Below are 22,899 nucleotides of genomic sequence, written 5' to 3'. Positions count from 1 at the left end.
CTTCCAATAGCCCACTTTGCCAATATTTCAGAATATAGAGAAAAAGCCTCCATTGTTTGTATCACTCTTCTGAATTAGACACAGCTCTGAAATGTAAGATTGTGTAGCCATGTGTTTAAATGTTCAGGAGCATGAAGAAAATAAAATGACAAGGCTGCATGTCAGAAAACCATCCAAAACAAGTCTAGGCACATCTAATCCTTTCACATTCAGGGTGGATAACATCCCCAAAACTAGACTGAGGTCTGTATTTTATTTTGTGTATCCTCATTGTGTCTTCTTTTAAGCATCTCAAATCTGAACAGTTTCAGTCTTTACATCTCTCCTTATACAAGAATCCATCTATACTTCTAACTCCTTTAATTACCTGTAACTCTGTTGTTTCTTTTTAATGGATTGTGAGAAGTAAATGCCATTTATTGTAGCACATGCTGATTTTGTAAGCTATGACAGTTCTTATTTTGTGGAGATACGGAAGTACTTTCCTGAATGTTTAAAGCAAATTTGGCTATTTACTCTCATCAAGTTAAGTGTTATCATATAAAGACAACACAAATAAAAACAACATGATGCTAAAAAACTAACAGAGATAATTATTTCAGTTGTCTGCACTGTTGCTCTCAACTTTTTGTAAGGTATCACCTCTGCTTTAAAACTTGAAATTGACTGATGCTATAAACAGCTTTAACAATAGAAATACCACACTGGGACAGAAAATCACCATGTTTTCATTACTCTTTCTTATGGAGTATAATACACTAGTTGTGATTTAGGAATCTGACTTAAAGGATGATTGTAAAGACCAATTTTTTTCCTTCATTCACGTTAGCATGCCCATGAATATCAAAATCAGAAAAGAACTGTTTATATTGCTTAAGCATAGCATAAACCTTTCTGTATTGGGCAATATATATATATATATGTATATATTATGAAATAAAAAGTACTGTTAATTAGAGATTGTGTATCTGGTGATCTAGAGATTCAAAAACTGCAAATGGACCTACAGAAGATGGAACTCTTGGAGGGCAAGATGGTAGATGAAGTGGCTTCTCTTAAAGGCAAAATTGAACAAACAAAATCGGATTTGGAGGTCTATAATAATTTGCCAGCTCTGAAAGTATCAGGAGAAGATAAGATAAAGGTAATTAAAGGAATGAAACCTTGGATTATACAGAATTTTGTGGTTTTCAGCATCTAATGGAGGGGAATCTAGGTCTGTGACTGGGAATCCTGACTGATGGCTGAAAGCTGGCCTTGCACAGCAGTGCAAATGAATCCAAATGCTTCTCTGCTTATAGATGTGGCTTATTAACTGGGTATATGTAGCAGGCTATCAGCTGGATACTTTTTCAACTTATATCCACAGAATTTCCCATTTATTTTAGAATTATAGAATGGTTTGGGTTGGACCTTAGAGATTACCTAGTTCCAACCCCCTGCATGGGTAGGGATAGCTCCCACTAGACCAGGTTGCTCAAAGCCTCATCCAACCTGGCCTTGAACACTTCCAGGGAGGGGGCAGCCACAGCCTCCCTGGGCAACCTATTCCAGTCTGTTTTAGTGATTCATCTGAAATTTCTGCTGTAAGACACAACTACCCTTGAGTTTGAATGTGGCAATCTAACCACAGAATCCCCAAAAAAGGAAAGATCAATTCTGTGTATATTTGCCCTTAAGACAAAATATGTAGAGTTCTTCTCATTTCACATGTGATAAATTTCCTACAAATTCTTAACATCAGCATTCCCCCTTGTACTGGTATACTAAGCCTGCAACTTGGCCAGAACCATAACCATTGAATGTTTCTCTTCTGAAGAGAAGAAAATTTAGCATCTTGAAAACTAAATTAAAATAATTTGTCTGTAGACTACAGCAGGTGAACACATCCATTTATCAGTTTGTATGGTTTTTTTTAACAACTAGAGGCTCCAGGATGACAAAGAGAAACTAACAAAACGAAGACATGCTTTCAAGAAAATAATTGAACACTTGAATACAGAGTATGAGACAATAATGACAGAGCTTCAAGAGAACGAGACATATTCTCAGGTATAACTTAAACTACATATTATGTCTTCAGCTGCTTACATGACAGTTTTGTTTTTCTCATATGTATAAATGATTGTATGGACAGAATCAGTTTATTTCTTCTCAAGGAGTTTTCAAAGTTATGTGTTATAAATGCATAGCCATATTTTCTTTTTTCAAGGAAAAGCTAATATGCCAATAAATTTCTCTTACGCTCTGGATTTCAGATTTACTAAGCAGAGGTCATTCTGAGCATAGAAGTTGTACAAAATCTTTGTTGAAGTGTTTGTACTAATCTTGCTTAAAACTTTCCTCCTTTTGCTATTCCATTCCTTGAGGAGTTTTGAGGACCAACTTAGAAACTACAGTGGAAAAAAAGTCACTACTAATTAGATAAGATCTCTTTGCTTTTAAAGTTATGATAAGGGTTTTTTTTGCAACTTGTACTATTAATTACATTTCTTTTTTTCCAGTCCCTGTGCTTCTTGCAGACCACTGACTTAGGGTTTCTTCAGACTTTTTTAAACTGAAGGAACATTAGTATATTTATATATTTATGTTTACATTTCAGAAGTGTATCAGGAAAGATGTTTATAAATTCATGAGCAGCTTTGGTTCTTCCATTGTAAACACCCATAAACTGCTGTCATTTTGGCAACAAAACTTGACTGGTATATGGGTTTGAGTGCACAGAAGGGAAATGGATAACCTCAAAATAAGCTGAAAAATGGAAATTGATTATTTTCTCTGCATTTCACTGAATTTTTTTTTCAGGTTGTTAGGATCCTTGTTCTTTAGAACTGTTACTTTTTTCTAATTCCATTAAAAGCTGAAGGGGTTATATAAATCAAAAACAGATATACAGGCAGTATTAAAATATTTGCATAATGCTTCTAAGAATTTTATATAAAATTGTAGTTGTATAGTTGTACACCATTTCTTCAGTTCATTCAGCTGTGGCATTTCTATTTCTATGTGGTATGTATCAGACAGTATTTTAAACCCATGCTTCTTTACTGGCTGCATTGCATGTAGCAGCATCTATGTAAGGGGCACTAAAAATTATAATTGGTCAGAAGTATTGAATCTTGGAAATAAATTATTATGTTTGCTGTGAACAGGCACCCTAGGAAACTGATTCTTTGTAAGATTTATTTTAAGTAATATACCACATATTTTCATATCTCCCAGTTTAAGAATTAAAGTGTTGCAATATTTTCCTGATTCACTACCTTGGTTTCCTCTGAAAGTTTAGTCCCAGAATGATTTTCAGTTTTTGCATTTCAAAATAGCATGTACTGTATCTTGAAACGCAGAACCTTGAACAGTAGCATCAGAAAAACAAATATTATAAAATTGTATTGTCAGGAAGCAGCCATCGATATAATGTCCACATTAGTTTCCTGTTGATGCTGAAAGTACTGAAGAAGTGCCAGCACTTAACCCACACTCCTACAATCTTCTCGCTGCAGCTCTGTTCTTATCACAGCTTCTGGCATCAGACAGGAAACTTAACTATGGAAGTAAGGAAGTTTCTTCCATATAGCTCAAAGTCCAAGGCAGTGTCAGGAAGTATTGTATCTTTGGTGATTTTAGATCTTGCTGATTTTAAGTAGAGATCATTTAAAAGATATGAAGTATAATGAGAACTAGTATCTCCCTGCAGTGTTCACCTTTTTACTTCTGACTTGCTTAAATGTTTCTCTGTGTGACAAGGCTTGAATTCTCATCTGATTTTTCCATCTACCACTGCAGTTGCAGGCAGTTCTTTTATGTAAATAGATGTATGAAGTGCTAAATTATATACAGGTTAATCACTGGCAGCTTTAAAAATAATTTTGCCATTGCTTCTCATTTCTGTGAGTGTTTTGGGTAATAACTTTGATCTAATCAGGTGCTGATACAATGTTTTTGCGACAGTCTTTGTATAAAGTTAGGTGTGTAATAATTGTCGTTTTCGTTTTTGGCTCTTTTTGTGTTTTCAGCTTACAAATTTGGAGAGGAAGTGGCAACACCTTGAGCAAAATAACTTTATGATGAAGGAATGTATCCTTTGAGAAATACAGTAAAATTCATGCACTGTATTAATTGAGGAAGAAGTCTGTTTCCTCCAGCAGAATAAGACAGGCAGAATGGGGAACAGCAGATGGGAGGAGGGGAAAGTCCATGCTTTGCAAATGTCTGGTTAGCTGATAGATATTATATATAGCAAGACTTCCATGTGTTGACTGAAACAATTTTGTGATGTCCTAAAGTGTAAGATTTGTCTGGTGTTTTTCCTAAGTATTGCAATTGGGTTTCATATGAAGATCATCTTCACATCTGTCCAGTCTTATCTGAAATTATGTTGCAAGTGTAGTATTGTTTGAAAATCTGGTAACTTTGCATGATATTTTCCCATTTTAAAACACCATAAATATCAAAGATGAAAAAATAAACAACACATGGCATGCATTTAATCTGTTTCTTATGAAATAGAAGAGGAATTGTATATTAGAGGGGAAAAATACCAGGTAAATATGGTAAGATATGACAAGGCGATGCTTTAGCAGCAAAATGGATTGGAATGGGGAACTGCATTGTAGCTCTCTCCTGTGTGATGGTAAATAAAGGATTGCATTCCACTCATCATGTAAGACCTTCCCAAAACATCAGCAAAATCTTTTTTGCTGCAAGTGCCTTTCATAAGGTAGTTTCTGAACTTAGAAAAAGCACTGGATTGTTTTTTATTAGAATGGATTGTTCTTTTTAACTTGAACTATTCTTCATGGTTATTGCACATATCCGATTAGGCCATAGGGGCACTTTTATTCTGTGTTCTAGGGACTTTGAATTCACTGCAATAAATACACTTCTCCAAAATGATTCAGGAAACAAAAATCTGAAATCTCAAAGATGCATAGAATCAATGTTCACAATTATAGAAAATATACAATTCACAAAACCAGCAAAACTAGATTGAATCATCTAGTGTTGTGTGCTGGACTGTGGACATTGCTACATGTCTCAGAAAATGGCAGAAGAATATATTTCAGGAAATTCTGTAAAAAAAAAGTCTTGAACAACAGAATGTAATTGGAGCCGCCTCTTCTATGAAGAAGGCTTTACAGGAATATTTCATTAAGGCAAGAGTCTCAGGTCCTATTTTTCCTAACAGAAAAAAAGACTCTTAAGACAAACCAAGAGAAGAATTTGATCAGGATATTGAAAGTGCCTCCTCACTTGCTACAACGTATTATCTATCCAAAGGCAGGCCCTTACACAGAGTTTTGTTTCTTCTTGGGCTAGTGGAAAGAGACCTCCTGCTTTCTTGGGCTGGGGACTTTGTTAGCTAGAATTCTAAAGTGCCAGACTGTGTGGCTTTAAATAGCCGGGTGCATTGAAGTGGTTTTCTTTACAATGTAACAATGGGCAGAGTTTTGCAGGAGTGACCTTTGGCCTATATATGTGAAAAAAACTGTCTCAGGCATGTCATCTCTTTTTTTTTACCATGCTTGGCATGAGATGGCAGCTAGTAAACCGGTGCAAATGTTTTAGACCCAATTTGAGCTTTTTTCCATTATTTGCAACCCTTGACAGTTTTCACAGAAGGAAATTGACTGTATTGTCATTCCCTTATGATCTCTAATTATGCTAATATTTATATTGGCAACTTGTTTCCTTAATTCTTTTCATCAGTCATAGCAACAAAAAGTCAGGAGAGTGACTATCAGCCAATAATGAAGAACGTGAGAAAGCTTGTGAAAGAACACAATAAAGCTCTCATTGAAGCTTTACAGTACTCCAAGAACTGAAAAAAAATGAGTTTCCTACAGTTCCTGGAAAGGTTTCTTCCTCCTCTTGTAGGCAGGTTTTTTTACTATGCAAGGAGTTAGATGCTTGTATTGTTCCTTTTCTGGTTCTGTTCTGGTTCGTTTGCTTTCCTTAGTGACAAACAACCCTAAAATTAACTACCTCTTCCCATTCTTCCTCACCTAAGCTTACCACTAGGGACCCAAGTTCACGACCTACTTCCAATACATTCTACATGCTGGGGCATCTGCTATTCTGCCTTTGCTTCCCACCAGTCTCATATTCTTTTCATGCCCTGATGCCTTAATTTGTCCCCAAAGCTTAATGACATGGCAGATCTTAAACCATCACCCTTTGCATGGCCAAATTTCTTACTTATCTTGATTAAGTCCTGACACCTCTCCAAGACTCGGCATCCTTCTCAAAGACTTGCAGAGGCAGATTTTCCATGTTGTTACCAGACAGCACCACAGAGTTGCCAGTGGCCACTGAGACGTCCTGTGCTCCCAAGGGTATTGTAACAGTGCTCTTAAGGTAGACCATTAGGAGGGGATACTAATTGGACTGGCTGGTTCTGCAACTGTTTTAATGGTCTACTAACTGAAGGGCCACATTTTAAAATATTGATAGTAACACCTGTCATTAGCATGAACTAGAAATGTTCATCTCCAGTATCTGAATGCAGATGTCCTTTGTCAGTTCAAACTGACTGCAGTCCTGCATTGTTGTCTTCAAGTTGCAAACTAACAAGTACAGTCAGTTTCTGAGCCAGTGTAAATACATGCACACAGCTGATCAATAAATTCTATTTTAAAACTTATTTCAGTGTGTTAAATTTGGTGCACTTTTCATCTTGAGCTGAGTCAGTCACTGTCACAGGTTGACTCAGGATCAGCAATTAAACCAATGACAATAATGCTCTCGATCCCTGCCTGCTCCCACCCAGTTAGGGAAAGAGAGAGAATAAGGAGAGGGCCTTTTCAGATTGAAAACTACACTTGGCAGCTTTAATGAAATACTAATGATAAAAGAAAATATGTATAAATACATACAAATATGTGCAGGAATGTGCAAACCCCTGTCACTCCCACGGCATCTCCTGAGCTGTGAACAATCCCCAAATGTCCCAGAGCTGCTGGAGGGAGCGGCAGAGCAGATAGGAGCTGAGGGGAGAGTGATGAGGGTAAGGAATGCATGGGCCTGGGGATCAATGGTGATGGATAGATGGAGTCCTCCCTGGATGCCCACCATGGACAGAAGAAGAAGGAAGAAGAAGGGACTTGGTTTCCATGACCCCTGAATTTATACTGAGTGGAATAATTTGGCCAATTTTGCCATCTGTCTAGTCTGCTCTTCCCTACAGGAGGGCTGTAGATACAACCCTTCTGCTCCTTTAGTGTCCAAAGCAGCAGATTCAAGAATCAGAGCAAAGTAGTTCTCAGCAATAACTATAAACATTCAGGCCTTACCAGTCCACCAGCCGGAAAACTTGCTGTTAAGTTTCAGCAAGTGTGCTGCTTAAAAGAGAGTTCACTGAAGAAAAAAAAAATCAGTAAAAAGGAAATTGGCTTCATTCTGGCTCAAACCAGGCCAGTCACTCTTTTTAGTACCAGGATATAAAATATATCTAATGATTTAGCTTTTGAAAAACATTTAGATTCTCTTTTTATACCAAAATTTTCCTAATATTTTTCTTAGTATTTCTGTTTTCTAACTATATTTAAAATGAGAGACTGTGTGTTTTTTGTTTTGGTTTGGTTTGGTTTTTTTTAAGCAGCTTTTTACCTTTGTATAACATGTTAAGTGACAAACCTATTTTAAAAACCAAAACATCTGGACAATTAACAAGGACACACAATGCTTCTAAACCTTTAAATACACAATCATTTAGCTTCATTTGCTATCATTGTGTTACAAGTGTTTTTTTCCCCAATGGTATGTGTTACAAGCAATGAGTTAATCCCATTTCTATAAACAATCCTCATATTTCTTGAAAATGTAATTTTCATTTAATTGAATGCTGTTTTCTAGATTTAGTAATACAATCCATCCAGTCTACCTGCTGTCCACATCCTCTTGCCTCATACAACAGTTCTGCAAAAATTATGTTTAATTCACAAATTCACCATGCTATAAACAAAACAACTAGAATTTTTTATTTTCCCAATCTAGTACCACTGCATTAGCCAGCCCGAAGACCACGGCAAGAAGACACAGCTAACTTCTGCTCCTGACAGAACAGCTTCCTCCCACCCTTCATATCCCTGCTCATTGTTTTGGTACTTCCTTAGTAAAGCACATGACTCATTTAAAACCTAGGAGTCATTTGCATTTAAATTATATGCCTAAAAAAATATTAAGCATTCACTCGTGTTCTATGAATACAGAATCTAATTTAGTACGTGCATACCAGAAAGTTAACTTTTGCTGTCAAACAACTCACAAAGCAAACAGTCTGAATTAAACAGTCAAAGGGTAAGGATTTGATTATTTGAAAGATTATTTGATTGTTTGAAATCATGGCCAAAACCAGATTATGATGGAGATTTTACAACTGCTTTTGTGATGAAGTGCGTTTATTGCATTTATGGCTTCACTCGCTATTTAGTAACACCCTAACTATGAAGTACTCACACTCTCAAATGCAAATATATACATATTTTCAGATAATTAACTGAAAAAAAAGGCTCTCTAGAACAATAAAAAGAGAGTGTCCACCTTGCAGCTCCTCCTCCCAGTGCCTTCTGGACTCAGAGATACTTCTGTGCAGACCTCTGAAGATGATCAAAGTGAAACATGCACTAAGTTTTGTTTCCTTACAGAGAAAATTGCTGTTTGTTGGTTGGTTTTGCTTCTTTCTTTCTTTTTTTTTTTTTTTTAAGATGTTTACTTACCTAACAAGCTCTTGTTTAGTTTTACTAAGAACTGATCTGTTAACTTTTTAATCATTTTGAACTGAGGGGATCATCACCATAAAACCCACTAAATACTTCTTCAAGCCTCAGTCCTTATCCCCTTGAGGTATTGGATCAACATACAAAGTTTTTTAAAAAATAAAGCTATGATTACTGTTCATATTTTTCTTTATAATATATACAAAAAAAAGTCTGAAATGAGCAATGACTGGAAATCACAGTGTCTGACTGATTGATGAGCTGCTCCAAATGGATGTTCATCCCACTCATATGCAGAAAGACTTCAGAAGAATGCATTTGAAGTCTTCTCCACTTCACAGAACCACTTTCTGACTCTCTTCCTACCAGGTTTTCATGAACTGCCAACAGCAAAGCTCACCTTAAGCTATGCCCAGACAAGAGCAAAGTGGAGCTGAGGACTGACCATGCAGTCATCTCTGTCCTCCATGTGGGTAGAGTAGCATGATTGCCTGCAGTTCTGCCCTGCAGCTGGCATGAGTGAGGACCAGGGGGAGTTCTAGAATAAAGCAGAAAAAAAATGATTCCTTGCATTGTAACAGCAATATGATTGTGTTTTCACACACTTCTTTTATTTGGTGCATCTGGCCATGAAGTGGCCATAGTATTTCTTTTCACGAAGCAAGTGTATCTACATTTTTCTGTACCTCATTTCACTGAAAATATATTTCTAAATTTCTGTAAGACTCCCAGCAGTTTTGCAAACCAGAATCACAAAATCACAGACTCTTCATGGTTGGAAAGATTCAGAAAAAAACCCACCATGCCCACTATAGCATGTCCTGAAGTGCCACATCTATAAGTTTTTTAAATCCCTTCAAGGATGGTGATTCCACCACCTCCCTGGGCAGCCCATTCCAGTGACTGGCTACTCTTTCAGTAAAGAAATTCTATCCAGTCTAACTAACCCCAGCCCCCACCAAAGCCACAACTTCAGGCCATTTCCTCTAGTCTTATCATTGTGCACTTGAGAGAAGAGGCCAACACCCACCTCACTACAACCTCCCTTCACGTAGTTGTAGAGGGCAATGAGGTCTCCCCTCAGCCTCCTCTTCAACCAGTTTCCATCCCCAGTTTCCTGATCCACTCCTCATATGACTTGATCTCTAGACCCTTCATCAGCTTGATTGCTCTCCCATGGACATGCTCCAGCACCTCAATGTTCTTCCTTGAGCGAGGGACCCAGAACTGCACACAGTACTCGAGGTGCAACCTCACCGGTGCCGAGTGCAGGGGCACGATCACTTCCCTAGTCCTGCTGGTCACACTATTCCTGATACAGGCCAGGATGCTGCTGGCTTCCTCGGCAACCTGGGCACACTGCTGGCTGTCAACCAGCACCCCCACGTTCTTTTCTGCTGGGCAGCTTTCCAGCCACTCTTCCCCAAGCCTGTAGAGTTGCATGGGGTTGCTGTGACCCAAATGCAGGACTCAGCACTTGACCCTTTTGAGCTTCATACAGTTGGACTCAGTCCATTGATTCAGCCTGCCTGGGACCCTGTGTAGAGCTTTCCTACCCTCGAGCAGATCAACACTTCCACCCATTTTGGTATCATCTGCAAACTCACTAAGGAAGAATGCAATCCCTTTATCTAGATCATTGACAAAGACCTTGAACAAGACTCGCCCCAAAACTCAGCCTCGGGACACCACTGGTGACTGGCTCCAAACTGGATTTAATTCCATTCATTACAATTCTCTAGGCTTGGCCATCCAGCCAGTTTGTCACCCAGTGAAGAGTGCCCCTGTCTATGCCATGATCTGCCAGCTTCTCCAATTAATGCTGTGGGAGATGGTGTCAAAAGCTTTACTAAAGTCCAGATAAAAAATGTCCACAGCCTTTTCCTCATCCACTATGCTGGTCACCTGGACATATAAGGAGATCAGATTGTCAAGCAAGACCTGCCTTTCCTGAACTCATGCTGGCCGGGCTTGATCCCCTGGCTGTCCTGTACTTGCCACGTGAGTGCACTCAAGATGAACTTCTCAATTATTTTCCCCAGTACTGATGTCAGACTGACAGGCCTCTGGTGTCCCAGATCCTCCTTCTGGCCCTTCTTGTAGATGGGCATCACGTTAGCCAGCCTCCAGTCACCTGGGACCTTCCCTGCTAGCCAGGACTGCTGATAAATAATGGAGAGAGGCTTGGCGAGCTCCCCCATCAGCTCCCTCTGCTCTTGTGTGGATCTCATCCAGCCCCACGGTCTTGTGAGTGTCCAGGTGCTGTAGCAGGTCCTTAACTTCTTCCTCCTGGATTATGGGGAGTTTGTTCTGCTCTCCATCCTTATCTTCCAGCTCAGGAGGCTAAATACCCTCGGAGGAGCTTGTCTGACTATTAAAGAGAGAGGTGAAAAAGGCAATAAGCATTTCAGCCTCTTCCTTATCAAGAAAGGATAAGGTAAAAGTGCACAGGATGCAAAAATCATGTATGCACCAAGCACCCATTTTCATTTCAATAATAAATAAGGCCACGCAAAAAGCTAGTTTAATATATGAAGAAGGCACGTACTCCTGTTACTAGTTTAGCTGACAGAAGAAAAAAATCTATGGGAACTGCTGGCTTAGCAAAGAAAACCAATGAGGTGACGACAAAAATTCTGGGTTTTCTCAGTCTGATTTGTAAAGCTATTAACCACTCACAGTGCTGATGAATTCATTATACACAAAGGCAACATTCTCCAGTAATTCATCTTCTCATGTATTTAAGCAAAGCAAGGAAATCACAAATTATTTAACACGATATCATTAGGTAACAAAGCATACAAGCAATTAAAAGATTCAAAATAATTGCAGCAGGAGCAATTCTGGAATACTTTTATAATTTAGTACTCTAGAGGCATGTCAGGTGAACTTTTGGGGAACAAAAAAGACCGTATATCATAGAATCAGAGTGATCTAAGTTGGAGGGGACCTTAAAGATCATCGAGTTCCAACCTCTCTGCATGGGCAGGGACACCTCCCACTAGACCAGGTTTCTCCAAGCCCCATCCAACCTGGCGTTGAAGACTTCCAGAGATGAAGCTTCTGGAACTTCCTTGTGCAACCTGTTCCAGTGTCTCACCACCTTTACAGTAAAGAATTTCCTCCTAATGTCTAATGTAAATCTACCCTTTTCCAGTTTTGATCCATTACTTTTTGTCCTCTCACACTTCAAATGTAATAGCACTTATAACACACTTAGAATCATTAAGGCTGGAAAAGACTAAGATCATCAAGATCATCAAGTCCAACTGTAGAGTATAATAAATGGTAATATTAGCATCCCTTTCCTGTTCAAATAGCAATTTGTAACAAGTAAGGCAAACATGGGATGAGAGAATTTTTTCATAGTATAACATCTTACAGTAAAAGCAAATGTACTTTGGATCTGTAAGCAAATTTTCATTTCCCAGTGGAGAACTGATCAGCTTCCTTATTTTTATTTTTTAAATGCAATTAAAAGGAGAAAACTGTGATTAAAAAATAGTGAAATGTAACCAATACTGTATTTATGTGGAGGACTTTACTTATGTAGTATTCACCAATAAAGGAAATAGCAGGCAAAATAATTTGTATTTTCTGCAATTTTTTCCCCCCAGGTTTCAAGCTGCAGTGCCATATGAAACCTCTACTTCGACAAAATTACATAGAAAGAAATTTAAAATAGAAAAATATCAGGACTGATACAGAAATAAAAATGTGCTTTATGATACAGAAATTTCAGATTTACATAAAAAAAGATTTCCATGTATGTTTTTCCCTCACATTCTACATGTAATGTAATTCTAAATTATGTACTGATGATTTCCTCCATCTCGTATGCTGTAATCTAGTCCTGGTCAGACAGAACAAAGTACAGTTGACTGTAGATAGGAATGCTAGCTAGGGAGTAATCTAACCTTTTACAAATCAAAAACAGTGGGGTCTGGATTTATAGTTGTTCTGCTCTCTACAAAGAATTTTCTGAAGAAGTAGTACACCATATGCTTCACTTTATAGAACTGGAGTAGACAAAGAATTAGAAAATGCACTGGGTCTCTTAAAACATAAGATCTGTATATTTGTCTCCAGATTTCTCCAAATCTACTATTGTTTCAAGTATAAATAGGTATTTAAAATAAAGTTACTGGAGATTCTTGCAGAGAGCACTGTGTTTCCAAATCCAGCACAGTAAATGCTGTTGCTCTGTATGCTTATGTCTGTATAATATTTAGAGATAATGGAACAGGATTTCTATAAACCAAAGACTGTTATCTAGGGGAAATTCCCACTAATGTCTCTTCCTTCCTGTTGAAGTTTCAGCTATTCCAGAGAGAGCCCATTATTTGCTGAGATAAAGTTGAAGTCTAATATTCTCACCAATCAAACCATCAGCCGGAGAGATCACCTCCTAAATTCCACTTGTGCTGCAATAACATATTTTAATGAACACTGGAAAAAAGCTGCAGACTGAATAAACAGACTGCTTGAAATTCATTTTTACTCAGGGCAGGGATGGTTTTATTCCTTGGTAGTGATTTTGTAAGATAGTTTGATAAAGTTTATAGGTTTTTGTTGTGTTCTCCAGGAGATGCCTATCATATAAGCCCTCTCTCCAACATGCTGTTCTTTTCCTTGTTGTGTTGAAGAATCTCTAGATGGTGTGTTTCTGTTTGAGAATCTTGCAAATTGTTCCTTTTTTAACACTTTGTCCTTATGGTCTTGGACGATAGTCATAGTACCTGTGATTGAAAATAACTGTATGGATCCTAAATGGTGAGCTTCACAGCATGCTTTTAATCTCCCTATAGCTCCTGAACTCTCAGTGAAAACAACCTTTTCTTTAACTCTTTTGTTTGTTTGTTGGTTTGCTTTTAAAGCTTAAGTACCAGACACATGGCATTTTTTCACCAAAGATCCCATGTGTATATCAAAACACTGATTCAGGTAATACAGGTCTCTCTATCCAGGCAATCTTTCATCTTTTGTTTTATGCTATGACTTCAAACTGAGGGGACATTAATGAAGTGGCAGCATCTGTAGGGTGGAGAAATTAAAAACCTTTTCTGCTCACCTGTCTCACCAGGGTGGGGTAGAGGCAAGGATCACCTCCCTCAGCCTGCTGGCAATGCACTAACACACCCCAGGATGCTGTTGGCCATTTTTTGCTGTGCATTGCTGGCTCTTTTTCTGCTGGAGGAACACCAAGGTGCTTAGCAAAGCTGCTTTCCAGCCACTCAGTCCAGAGTGTGTATGGGTGCCTGGGTTTTTCCTCCCCAGGGGCAGGACTGTCCATTTATGTTTGTGGAACTTCATGAGATTCCTGTCTGCCCACTTTTCAGCCTGTTGAAGTCCCTCTGAACAGTGGCACACCTATCTGGTGTTGAGCGTGCACTCTGACCCCCATTGCCCAAGCACAGTGGAAAGGTTAAACAGTACTGGCATGAGTATCCACCCTGAGGTACATGACTACTGACCAGCCTCCAGCTGAACTTAGGGCCACTGATCACACAGGAAGTCCCAAGCCAGTTTTCAGTCTGCTTTCCTAACCAACACCATGTCAGTTTATCTATGAATTTATGGGAAGCTGTGTCAAATACCTTGCTAATGTTGAGGTAAGCAACATCAACACCTCTGTCACTGAGTTAATCACCTCATTATGGATATCTATCAGGTTGGTTAAACAATTTCCCCTCCATAAATCCATGCTATCTATTCACAGTCACCTTCCCAAACTCTGAATTTTTTTTCCAGTGGAAGTTACTCCATCTGTTTCTCAGAGATCATGGTGAGGCTGACTAGCCTGTTTTTCCCTGGCTAGCTGGGGCAGAATCTAGTTGGAGGCCTGTGACTAGTGGAGTCCCTCAGGGGTCGGTACTGGGACCGGTGTTGTTCAATATCTTCATCAACGACCTGGATGAGGGCACAGAATGTACCCTCAGCAAGTTTGCTGATGACACCAAGCTGGGAGGAGTGGCTGACACACCAGAAGGCTGTGCTGCCATTCAGAGAGACTTAGACAGGCTGGAGACTTGGGCGGGGAAAAACCTGATGAAGTTTAACAAGAGCAAGTGTAGAGTTTTGCATTTGGGGAAGAAAAACGCCATGCACCAGTACAGGTTGGGGGCTGACCTGCTGGAGAGCAGTGTAGGTGAAAGGGACCTGGGGGTCATGGTAGACAGGAGGATGACCATGAGTCAGCAGTGTGCCCTTGTGGCTAAGAAGGCCAATGGCATCCTGGGGTGTATTAGAAGGGGTGTGGTTAGTAGGTCAAGAGAGGTTCTCCTCCCCCTCTATTCTGCATTGGTGAGGCCGCATCTGGAGTATTGTGTCCAGTTCTGGGCCCCTCAGTTCAAGAAGGACAGGGAAGTGCTTGAAAGAGTCCAGCGCAGAGCCACAAAGATGATTAAGGGAGTGGAACATCTCCCTTATGAGGAAAGGCTGAGGGAGCTGGGTCTCTTTAGTTTGGAGAAAAGGAGACTGAGGGGGGACCTCATCAATGTTTACAAATATGTAAAGGGTGAGTGTCAAGACGATGGAGTTAAGCTTTTTTCAGTGAAGACCAGTGATAGGACAAGGAGTAATGGATACAAGTTGGAGCATAGGAGGTTTAAGATGAATATCAGGAAAAATTTTTTTACTGTAAGAGTGACAGAGCACTGGAACAGGCTGCCCAGAGAGGTTGTGGAGTCTCCTTCGCTGGAGACATTCAAAACCCGCCTGGACGCCTTCCCGTGTGATGTACTCTAGGTGACCCTGCTCTGGCAGGGGGGTTGGACTAGATGATCTTTCGAGGTCCCTTCCAACCCCTAGGATTCTATGATTCTATGATTCTATGATTCCATGATTCTTACTCTTCTTGAAGATAGGAATGATGTTAGCTTCCCTTCAGTTTTCAGAAGCCTCTGCATATCATCATGAAAATAAGAAAATAGAGAATGGCCTCACAATGCCATCAGCCAGCTTCCTCTGCACAGGTGGGTGCATCCCAACAAGACCCATGAACTCACATATGTCCAGTTTGCTTGACCATTCCCTATTCCAGGAAGGTGCCACTGTGGCATTAGGATGCCAGGTTTAACAGTGTCTGTCACACCAAATCTCATTTCACTGACACACTGCATGGAAATAAGCATTTCAATTTCAGAATCTTCAATCAGAGTGTCTTTTATTTCTATGTTATGTTTGTGCTTTGCATGAGGATGAGCATAGGAATCACTGTCATTATTCCTAGCTCATGATGGGATGACACTGCAACAAACTTTTTCCTGTATTTAGGGATATCATCATTTCTTCAGGCAAACTATTTCTATTTCAGAATTCTCTTTTTGATCTTTCAGCTTCATCTTGCTTTCACTGCATTTCATTGTGATCAATTGCCCATGTTTTTCTTTCAAAATTAACTGGTTTTTTCCCCCTCATGTTTGTAAGCTTAGAGGATAACATGCAGTGTTATTGTGAGCAATTCTAGATAGGCAGAACACTGAGATATTTTTAGTTCATTCTGCCTGACAGTATTAGTTAATCTTTCTTTAGCGCTGGTTTGTGCTGTTTCACAGAGTGTTAAGTTTCCAAAGTGAAGCAGTTGTAAAAAGTCTTTGAGTACACTTCCGTTTTTCTGCTGCAAGTACAAAACAAAAATGCAAGGCATAAGGAAGACCTTATGAGGAAGCAATAGCTGCAAGAATATCTTTGAGGAGAAAGATTAAAATGCTTACTTCATAACTATTCTGCAAAGTATCTACTTTGAAGTCCTTGTAAATGTGCCTCGTACTGGTAAGGCATCTGGGTGGGGTGGACATGGCAAATGTCTGGAGTGAAAAAACCCAACCTTGGATTCTGAAAGCAACCATAAAATTGGAGTTCACTTGAACTCATGCACAACAGTGAATACCAGCTAAATGCTGTACGTATTGTAGGTGACAACTCCACCCAGAGCAGTGCTGCAAAATGCAGGGTAATCACTGAGAAGGGAAGCTGAATGACTCCCAAACAAAACAGTTGTCATCTTTTTCTTCTTCAGTAAACATGAATGAAGCCTTTAAGCATTTCATAACTGCAGAGATGATCTGAATTAAAACCCCAGCTTTGATCAGTCATTCACTGGGAGGAGGCAGAAGTTTGGAGCAGAGGAAGAAATATTGCCCTGATTGTGGTTTACACTCGCATGTTCTCCCTTCAGGAAGGAGGACTAACTGGACAATGTGCCAAATGTGTGAAATAGAGGAAGCCTCCCACATTTGGGAAAAAAAAAAAAAGAGCCAGAAATGTAAAATGATCTGCTCTTGTTTCCTTTTATTAAGCTAATTCCTTGAAAGCTATATTCATTTAAAGGGACTGAACTGGGTTCACCGAGCACTGGTGCCTTTGGATCAGGCCCAAGCTTTCTGCTGTGCAGCAAGGGTTGAGTAAGGTGCAAGACCTCTATCTCCAACATACAACACAGGTTTGCCCACACATACTGTTTCAATGATATTGCCATTGCTGGCTCTAAATTTCACTTCTCATACTTTCTTTTTCCAATAATTAAAAAAAATATATTCTTGGCTCCTTTTACCAGCGAAGAATTGAGAAACACTGGAACAGGCTGCCCAGGGAGATTGTGGAGCCTCCTTCTCTGGAGATATTCAAGACCTGCCTGGATGCAGCCCTGAGTAATGTGCTCTAGGGGATCCTGTTTTAGCAGGTGAGTTGGACTAGATGATCTCTAGAGGTCCTTTCCAGCACTGACAGTTCTGTCATTGTGTGAAGAGAAACATCCTTCTCCTGACAACAAGCCATTCTGAAATCTAAGTTAAAATGCAAGTGACTCACAAAGTGGAATTTTCCAGACTATAGACCTTAGTCAAACAGCCTCACGGTCTTCACAGTGACTTTACTGATACAGAGGCACTAAAGTACTCCTGTCTTATTTCATCATCTGAACTTTCCCCTTGAAGGAAACCTGAGATTCCCATGAGATCCTGTGCTTAATTCCAGTTAGTAATTTCCCTTTCATTTCACTAGTAAGGAAGACAGGGAAGCAACAGATGCCTTTGGCTAAGGTTGTTTGCTAGACTACTCAATACTCTGCCATTTTCAGGCTAAGGTCTCCTGAAAATCCGAGATAAGCTCTTTTTTTTTCTTTTTTATTTTTTTTTTTAGAAGAAAACAAAAAGGCTGAGCAAAAACTCCTGGTCACAGCTATATTTGCAACCCTGATTTACCTTTTGAGTACACATATGCAGGAGAGGCAGCAGAAAAAGCAAGAAGTAACTGCACCTCAGCACTGGCTGCCAAGTGTAGAGTATGAGCTGCAACAAAAACCTGACTTGGTTACCTTTTCTACACCTTAAAGCTTCTCACAGTGTCCTATTACAGTATCACCACTCCTCCACACTGTCCCTTCCATGACTTACTTTTAGCTATTAGAAGACATAGAGAGGATAACCAGGGGATCAGGCCCAGTCAGCACGAGTTTATGAAAGACAGGTCCTGCCTGGTGAACCTGATCTCCTTTTATGACCTGATGACCTGACAATTGGACGAGGGAAAGGCTGTGGATATTGTCTATCTGGACCTCCAAAAAGCATTTGACACGGTTCCCCATAGAACTCTCATAAACAACTGGCTGCTCATGGCCTGGATGAGCACTCGATCTGTTGGATCAAGCACTGGCTGGACAGTCAGGCCCAAAGAGTGGTGGTCAATGGAGTCAAATCCAGCTGGGGCCAGACACAAGTGGTGTTCCTCAGGGCTCAGTGTTGGGATTGTTTCTGTTTAACATCATTATTGATGATCTTGATAAGGACATAGAGTGTATTATCAGTAAGTGTGCAGATGACACCAAGCTAGACAGGAGTGTTGATCTGCATGAGGACAGGGAGGCTCTACTGAGACACTTGGATAGATTGGATAGTTGGGCTGATGTTAATGGTCTGGGCTTCAACAAGGCCAATGCCGGGTCCTGCACTTGGGCCACAACAACCCCAGCAACGCTCCAGGCCTGGGGAAATGTGGCTGGAAAGCGTCTGGCAGAAAAGGACCTGGGGATTCTCATTGACAAGGGGCTGAATATGAGCCAGCAGTGTGCCCAGGTGGCCAAGAAAGCCAATGGCATCCTGGCTTGTCTTAGAAATAATGTGAGCAGTGATAGAACAAGAGGGAATGGCTTCAAGCTGCAACAGGGCAGGTTTAGACTGGACATTAGGAAAAAAATTTTCACAGAAAGAGTGGTCAGACACTGGAATAGGCTGCCCAGGGAGGTGGTCGAGTCACCATCCCTGGATGTGCTTAAGGGTTGTTTGGATGTGGTGTTGGTGGATATGGTTTAGGGGAGAAGTTTGTGGAGCTGGGATGATGGTTGGACTCGGTGATCCCCAGGGTCTTTTCCAACCTGAATAGTTCTGTGATTCTATGTACTACAGAACGCCCTGTTTCCCTCCAGTTTCTGTGCTGCCACTGCATTGCATAGGGATAGTCCTCATCCTGACTGCTTAGGCAAGCAACAGCATATGTCCTCTGACTGACCATCTCACTGCTACCTCTCAACCTCAGCTGATCCAAAATAGGTGGCTTAGGAGCTGTGGCTGGCCTCTGTTCCATTGGCTGTTCAGTAGGGGAGAACAGGATCTCTTTAAGAAAAGAAGCTTAAACTTTGTCTTTTATGAGCCTCTGTTTCACATTAGTTGATTGCAGAGAGTAATAATTCCTAAAGTTCCTTTACTGCCTCCTACTAACGCATATTAATGTCATGTCAAGGCCAAAGTAATGGCTTGTTTCCAAAAAATCATAATACAGCCAGACACTGCAAGAGGATATGTGCTTTCTGCTAACACATCTACCTGATTAAAGAACTGCATAGTGACATTGTTTCTTTTTCCTCCTCACATATTTCCATGCACTACAGCATGTATGAATGGGTTGTCCTTGAGACAGGCGTGCTGCTTATCTAAAGAGGAAAGCCTGGTGTCAGGAGTTCAAGGCACTTGACATATCATAAAATAAGCCTTCAACAAGGTTCTGAAAACCTATGGTTAATGCTAGGGTTATATTTACACGCTGAAAGACAAATTGTTTGCTGTAACTAACTTAAAAACTCATGCATGCCATTCTGATGGGTGTTAAGCTAGATGTGAATGCTGGTATGTATTAATCAGCAGTTAACCACCAACAAAACTGGGAATACTTTAGAAGTTGCATGGAGTCTGGCTTTCCAAGTAGCTTTAGAACAGACAACAAGTGTAGTCTACAAGGCCCAAATACAGCTACATGCGCACCTGAGGCCATGCAGTGGGCTTGCTCACTGGCCAGCCCAGTAGCCTCCATTAGTCCCATGTGCAACAAAAGCTCAAGAAACTTGGTATCTTATTTTCCTCTTCCTACCAGCCTCACTTTCATTTTCTTTCACTGGCTTCTGGTTTTGCCTGTAGGCTGAGGAAGTTGGTGTTGTTCAGCCTAGAGAAGAGGAGGCTCCATGGTGACATTATAGCAACTTTCCAATGTCTGATGGGGGCCTACAAGAAAGTTGGGGTAGTGCTTTTTACACAGGTGTATAGTGAGAGGACAAGGGGCAATGGTCTGAAGCTTAAAAAGGGGACATTCAGGTTGGACATTAGGAAGAAGTTCTCTCCTGTGAGGGTGGTGAGATGCTGGGACAGGTCGCCCAGGGAGGTCGTGGATGCCCCCTCCCTGGAGGTGTTCAAGGCCAGGTTGGATGGGGCCTTGAGCAACCTGATCAAGAGGGAGGTGTCCCTGCTCATGCAGAGGGGTTGGAACTGAATGATCTTTAAGGCCCTTTCTGACTCAAATCATTCTATGAATCATTATATGAACCATTATATGATTCTATGAACAACACAAAATATAAGGATGAAATTACGGAATTTAGGGCTGGCAGACATGAAAATACAAGTAAGAAAAAAAAAGAATAGTGAAATCTTCTCAATTCCACAATCTATCAAAAACTTAACATGTGATTAATTTTTACATCAGCAGGAGCAATAATCAAACTGTAGCACTTAAAAGCCTTCCAAACAGAAACAGATCTAAGCTTACACACTTATTACACCCAATATCTCCACACACTGAGAGTGGACTAGACGACCTTTAGGGGTTCCTCCCAATCCAAACTGTTCTATGATTCTATAAACAAATATTTAAATGTTTGCTGAATCATAGATGCTATTCTTTATTTCTTAAAAAGTGACATCATATAATGAAACACCAAACAAATACACAAGCATGCAGCAGCTGCTATCCCAGCCAAATTCTGACTTGGGAAAGTATGTATTTCCTCAGTTCTAGCTTCAGCAAGTCTTTGCAGCCTTCTTGTGTTTGTGGAGTATCATGTATTCAGGCTGTTTGCTCTCATCCTGGAGATACCTACCTTCTCGTGGCAGATGAAATGACCAGTAGGCATGAGGAGATTCTTCAAAAAATAGTGACTAGCTGACCTGACCAATTATGCATACTGAAAAATCAGTATCAGCAGCTGCCCATATGAATTGCTTTGCACTTATGTGCATTAAATATGGGGATGTGATGCAAATCTTCCCAGTGTTCATGCCCTGAGGAGTGAGATTTAAGTGAAAAGCTTAAAAATCCCTCTAAGATCACAATAACAGTCTGGAGATCCTCATCCTTGACTGAAGTTGTTTTAACCTCCCATCTATCAGCAAATCAAAAGACACTGAAAAAAGTTTAGGGATAGGCCACGTTAGAAGTAGGTTAAATGAGCAATAGAGCAGAGTTTTTCACTAGATAAGAACTATGATAATTATTAGTATATAGTAATACACTAAGTATTCTGATATTGGAGGGACCCATGCTAGCAGGCTTATAAGGGCTAATGTGGATTGTAGTGTGGATAATCACTGCCTATTTGTGTCTAAGGGCAGAAGGAAATGTTCTCAAAAATCAAATATATGCAAAATAGTGTGTGTATTTTGGTCTGGAAACAGATCAGGTAAATATCTTATATTCTGCCTCCTTTAAGCCTCAAGTGGAATTTTAGAAGAGTTTGGACCTCACACTGTGTTTTTGCACCCAGAGGATACTTACAGTTTAAGTTCCTGTTTAGTTTAGTTTTCAGTTATATTTTGGGGGTGAGGAAAGGAGGTCCAGCATGTAAGGAACAGCTCTGGGTTAATGCATTGAAATCTGCTGCAGGTAACACCCTCTGTCCACAAGGCAATAGATCTTGGGCATAAAGGACTTCCTCTGTGAAACCCACACCAACTGAAGGCTGAAAGGTCTTCCTAAGGAAATTAAATGAAAGTAGGACCAACCCATAACCCATTTCCAAAATGAAACTGAACATGCACTTTTCTATACTTCTGTAAAAGACATTCTGGGTGTTAGAATCTTGGCAGAACGACAGTATTTAAAATGTTACACTGTCATGGGTTATATTTAGTCAACTAGTAAATAACATTGCTCTTTATTTGCAATTCTGTTTATACAGCCAAGTGCTGCTTTTCCATTTATTTAATTTTTTTTTTTGTGGGTTTCTTTGTATTTTTTCCTCATGTTTTGTTTTAGCTTCTGAGTTTTTAGACCCCCCTGAGTGATATGGCATTTTGATCCCACTGAAGTCATAATAACTCTGGGTGCAATTTATTATTGCAACAAGTTTTCCATCTTTTGCCAAATGTCAAACATAGAGAAAAATTGTTTCCAGTAAAGCACATGAACTAATGGAGTAGTTTGCTGAATTGTCACTGGTTTTTTAATCTTTTTTATTCTACACTGGCTTCAGCTGGTTGTTTTGTTACTGTTTACTGCATATTTTTATTACTGTGTGCTGAGATGCATTGTAGCCATGGATTAAATAAATAAGGGAAAAGATGGTAGCACCCTGAGAAATGAGCCAATCTGAACTTTGAGAAGGGGATGACACTTTCCACCTACTGTACTTAGGTGGAGGACTTACTTGCACTCACCCGTCGGCTGGAGGATGCCATCACTGCTCATATTTTGCTTGCCTGTGACCGACAGCAGCCTCCTGCTCCTCCCGCAGCTTCAGATAACTGTTTTGATGCATTGCTGGATGGACGGGATTTGCACTGGCCTGCAGTCCTGCTGATACAAAAATGCCTTTAAGATCCTGCCTTTCCCATCCTAATCTACAAAGGAAACAGGAAAAAGGAACTTAAACTCCCTGTACTCGGACAGCAACGAGACTGTTCCAGCTTGCGCCAGCACT

General features: G+C 40.1%; 1 protein-coding gene across 1 annotated transcript in view; it reads left to right on the top strand.

Moving 5' to 3' along the window:
• Positions 1–6,643, top strand: part of IFT74 (intraflagellar transport 74) — a 38,522-nt gene extending 31,879 nt beyond the window's left edge. The window contains 4 exon segments of the mRNA XM_051643698.1: positions 981–1,144; positions 1,927–2,052; positions 4,017–4,077; positions 5,710–6,643. Coding sequence (XP_051499658.1) covers positions 981–1,144; positions 1,927–2,052; positions 4,017–4,077; positions 5,710–5,825 — 467 coding nt within the window. The 3' untranslated portion in view covers positions 5,826–6,643.
• The last annotated feature ends 16,256 nt before the right edge of the window (positions 6,644–22,899 follow it).

This window comes from Apus apus, chromosome Z, assembly GCF_020740795.1.
Source record: "Apus apus isolate bApuApu2 chromosome Z, bApuApu2.pri.cur, whole genome shotgun sequence".
NCBI classification, from domain to species: Eukaryota; Metazoa; Chordata; class Aves; order Apodiformes; family Apodidae; genus Apus; species Apus apus.
The sequence above is the reverse complement of the archived record's forward strand: the minus strand, read 5'-3'. Positions and strand labels throughout refer to the sequence as shown.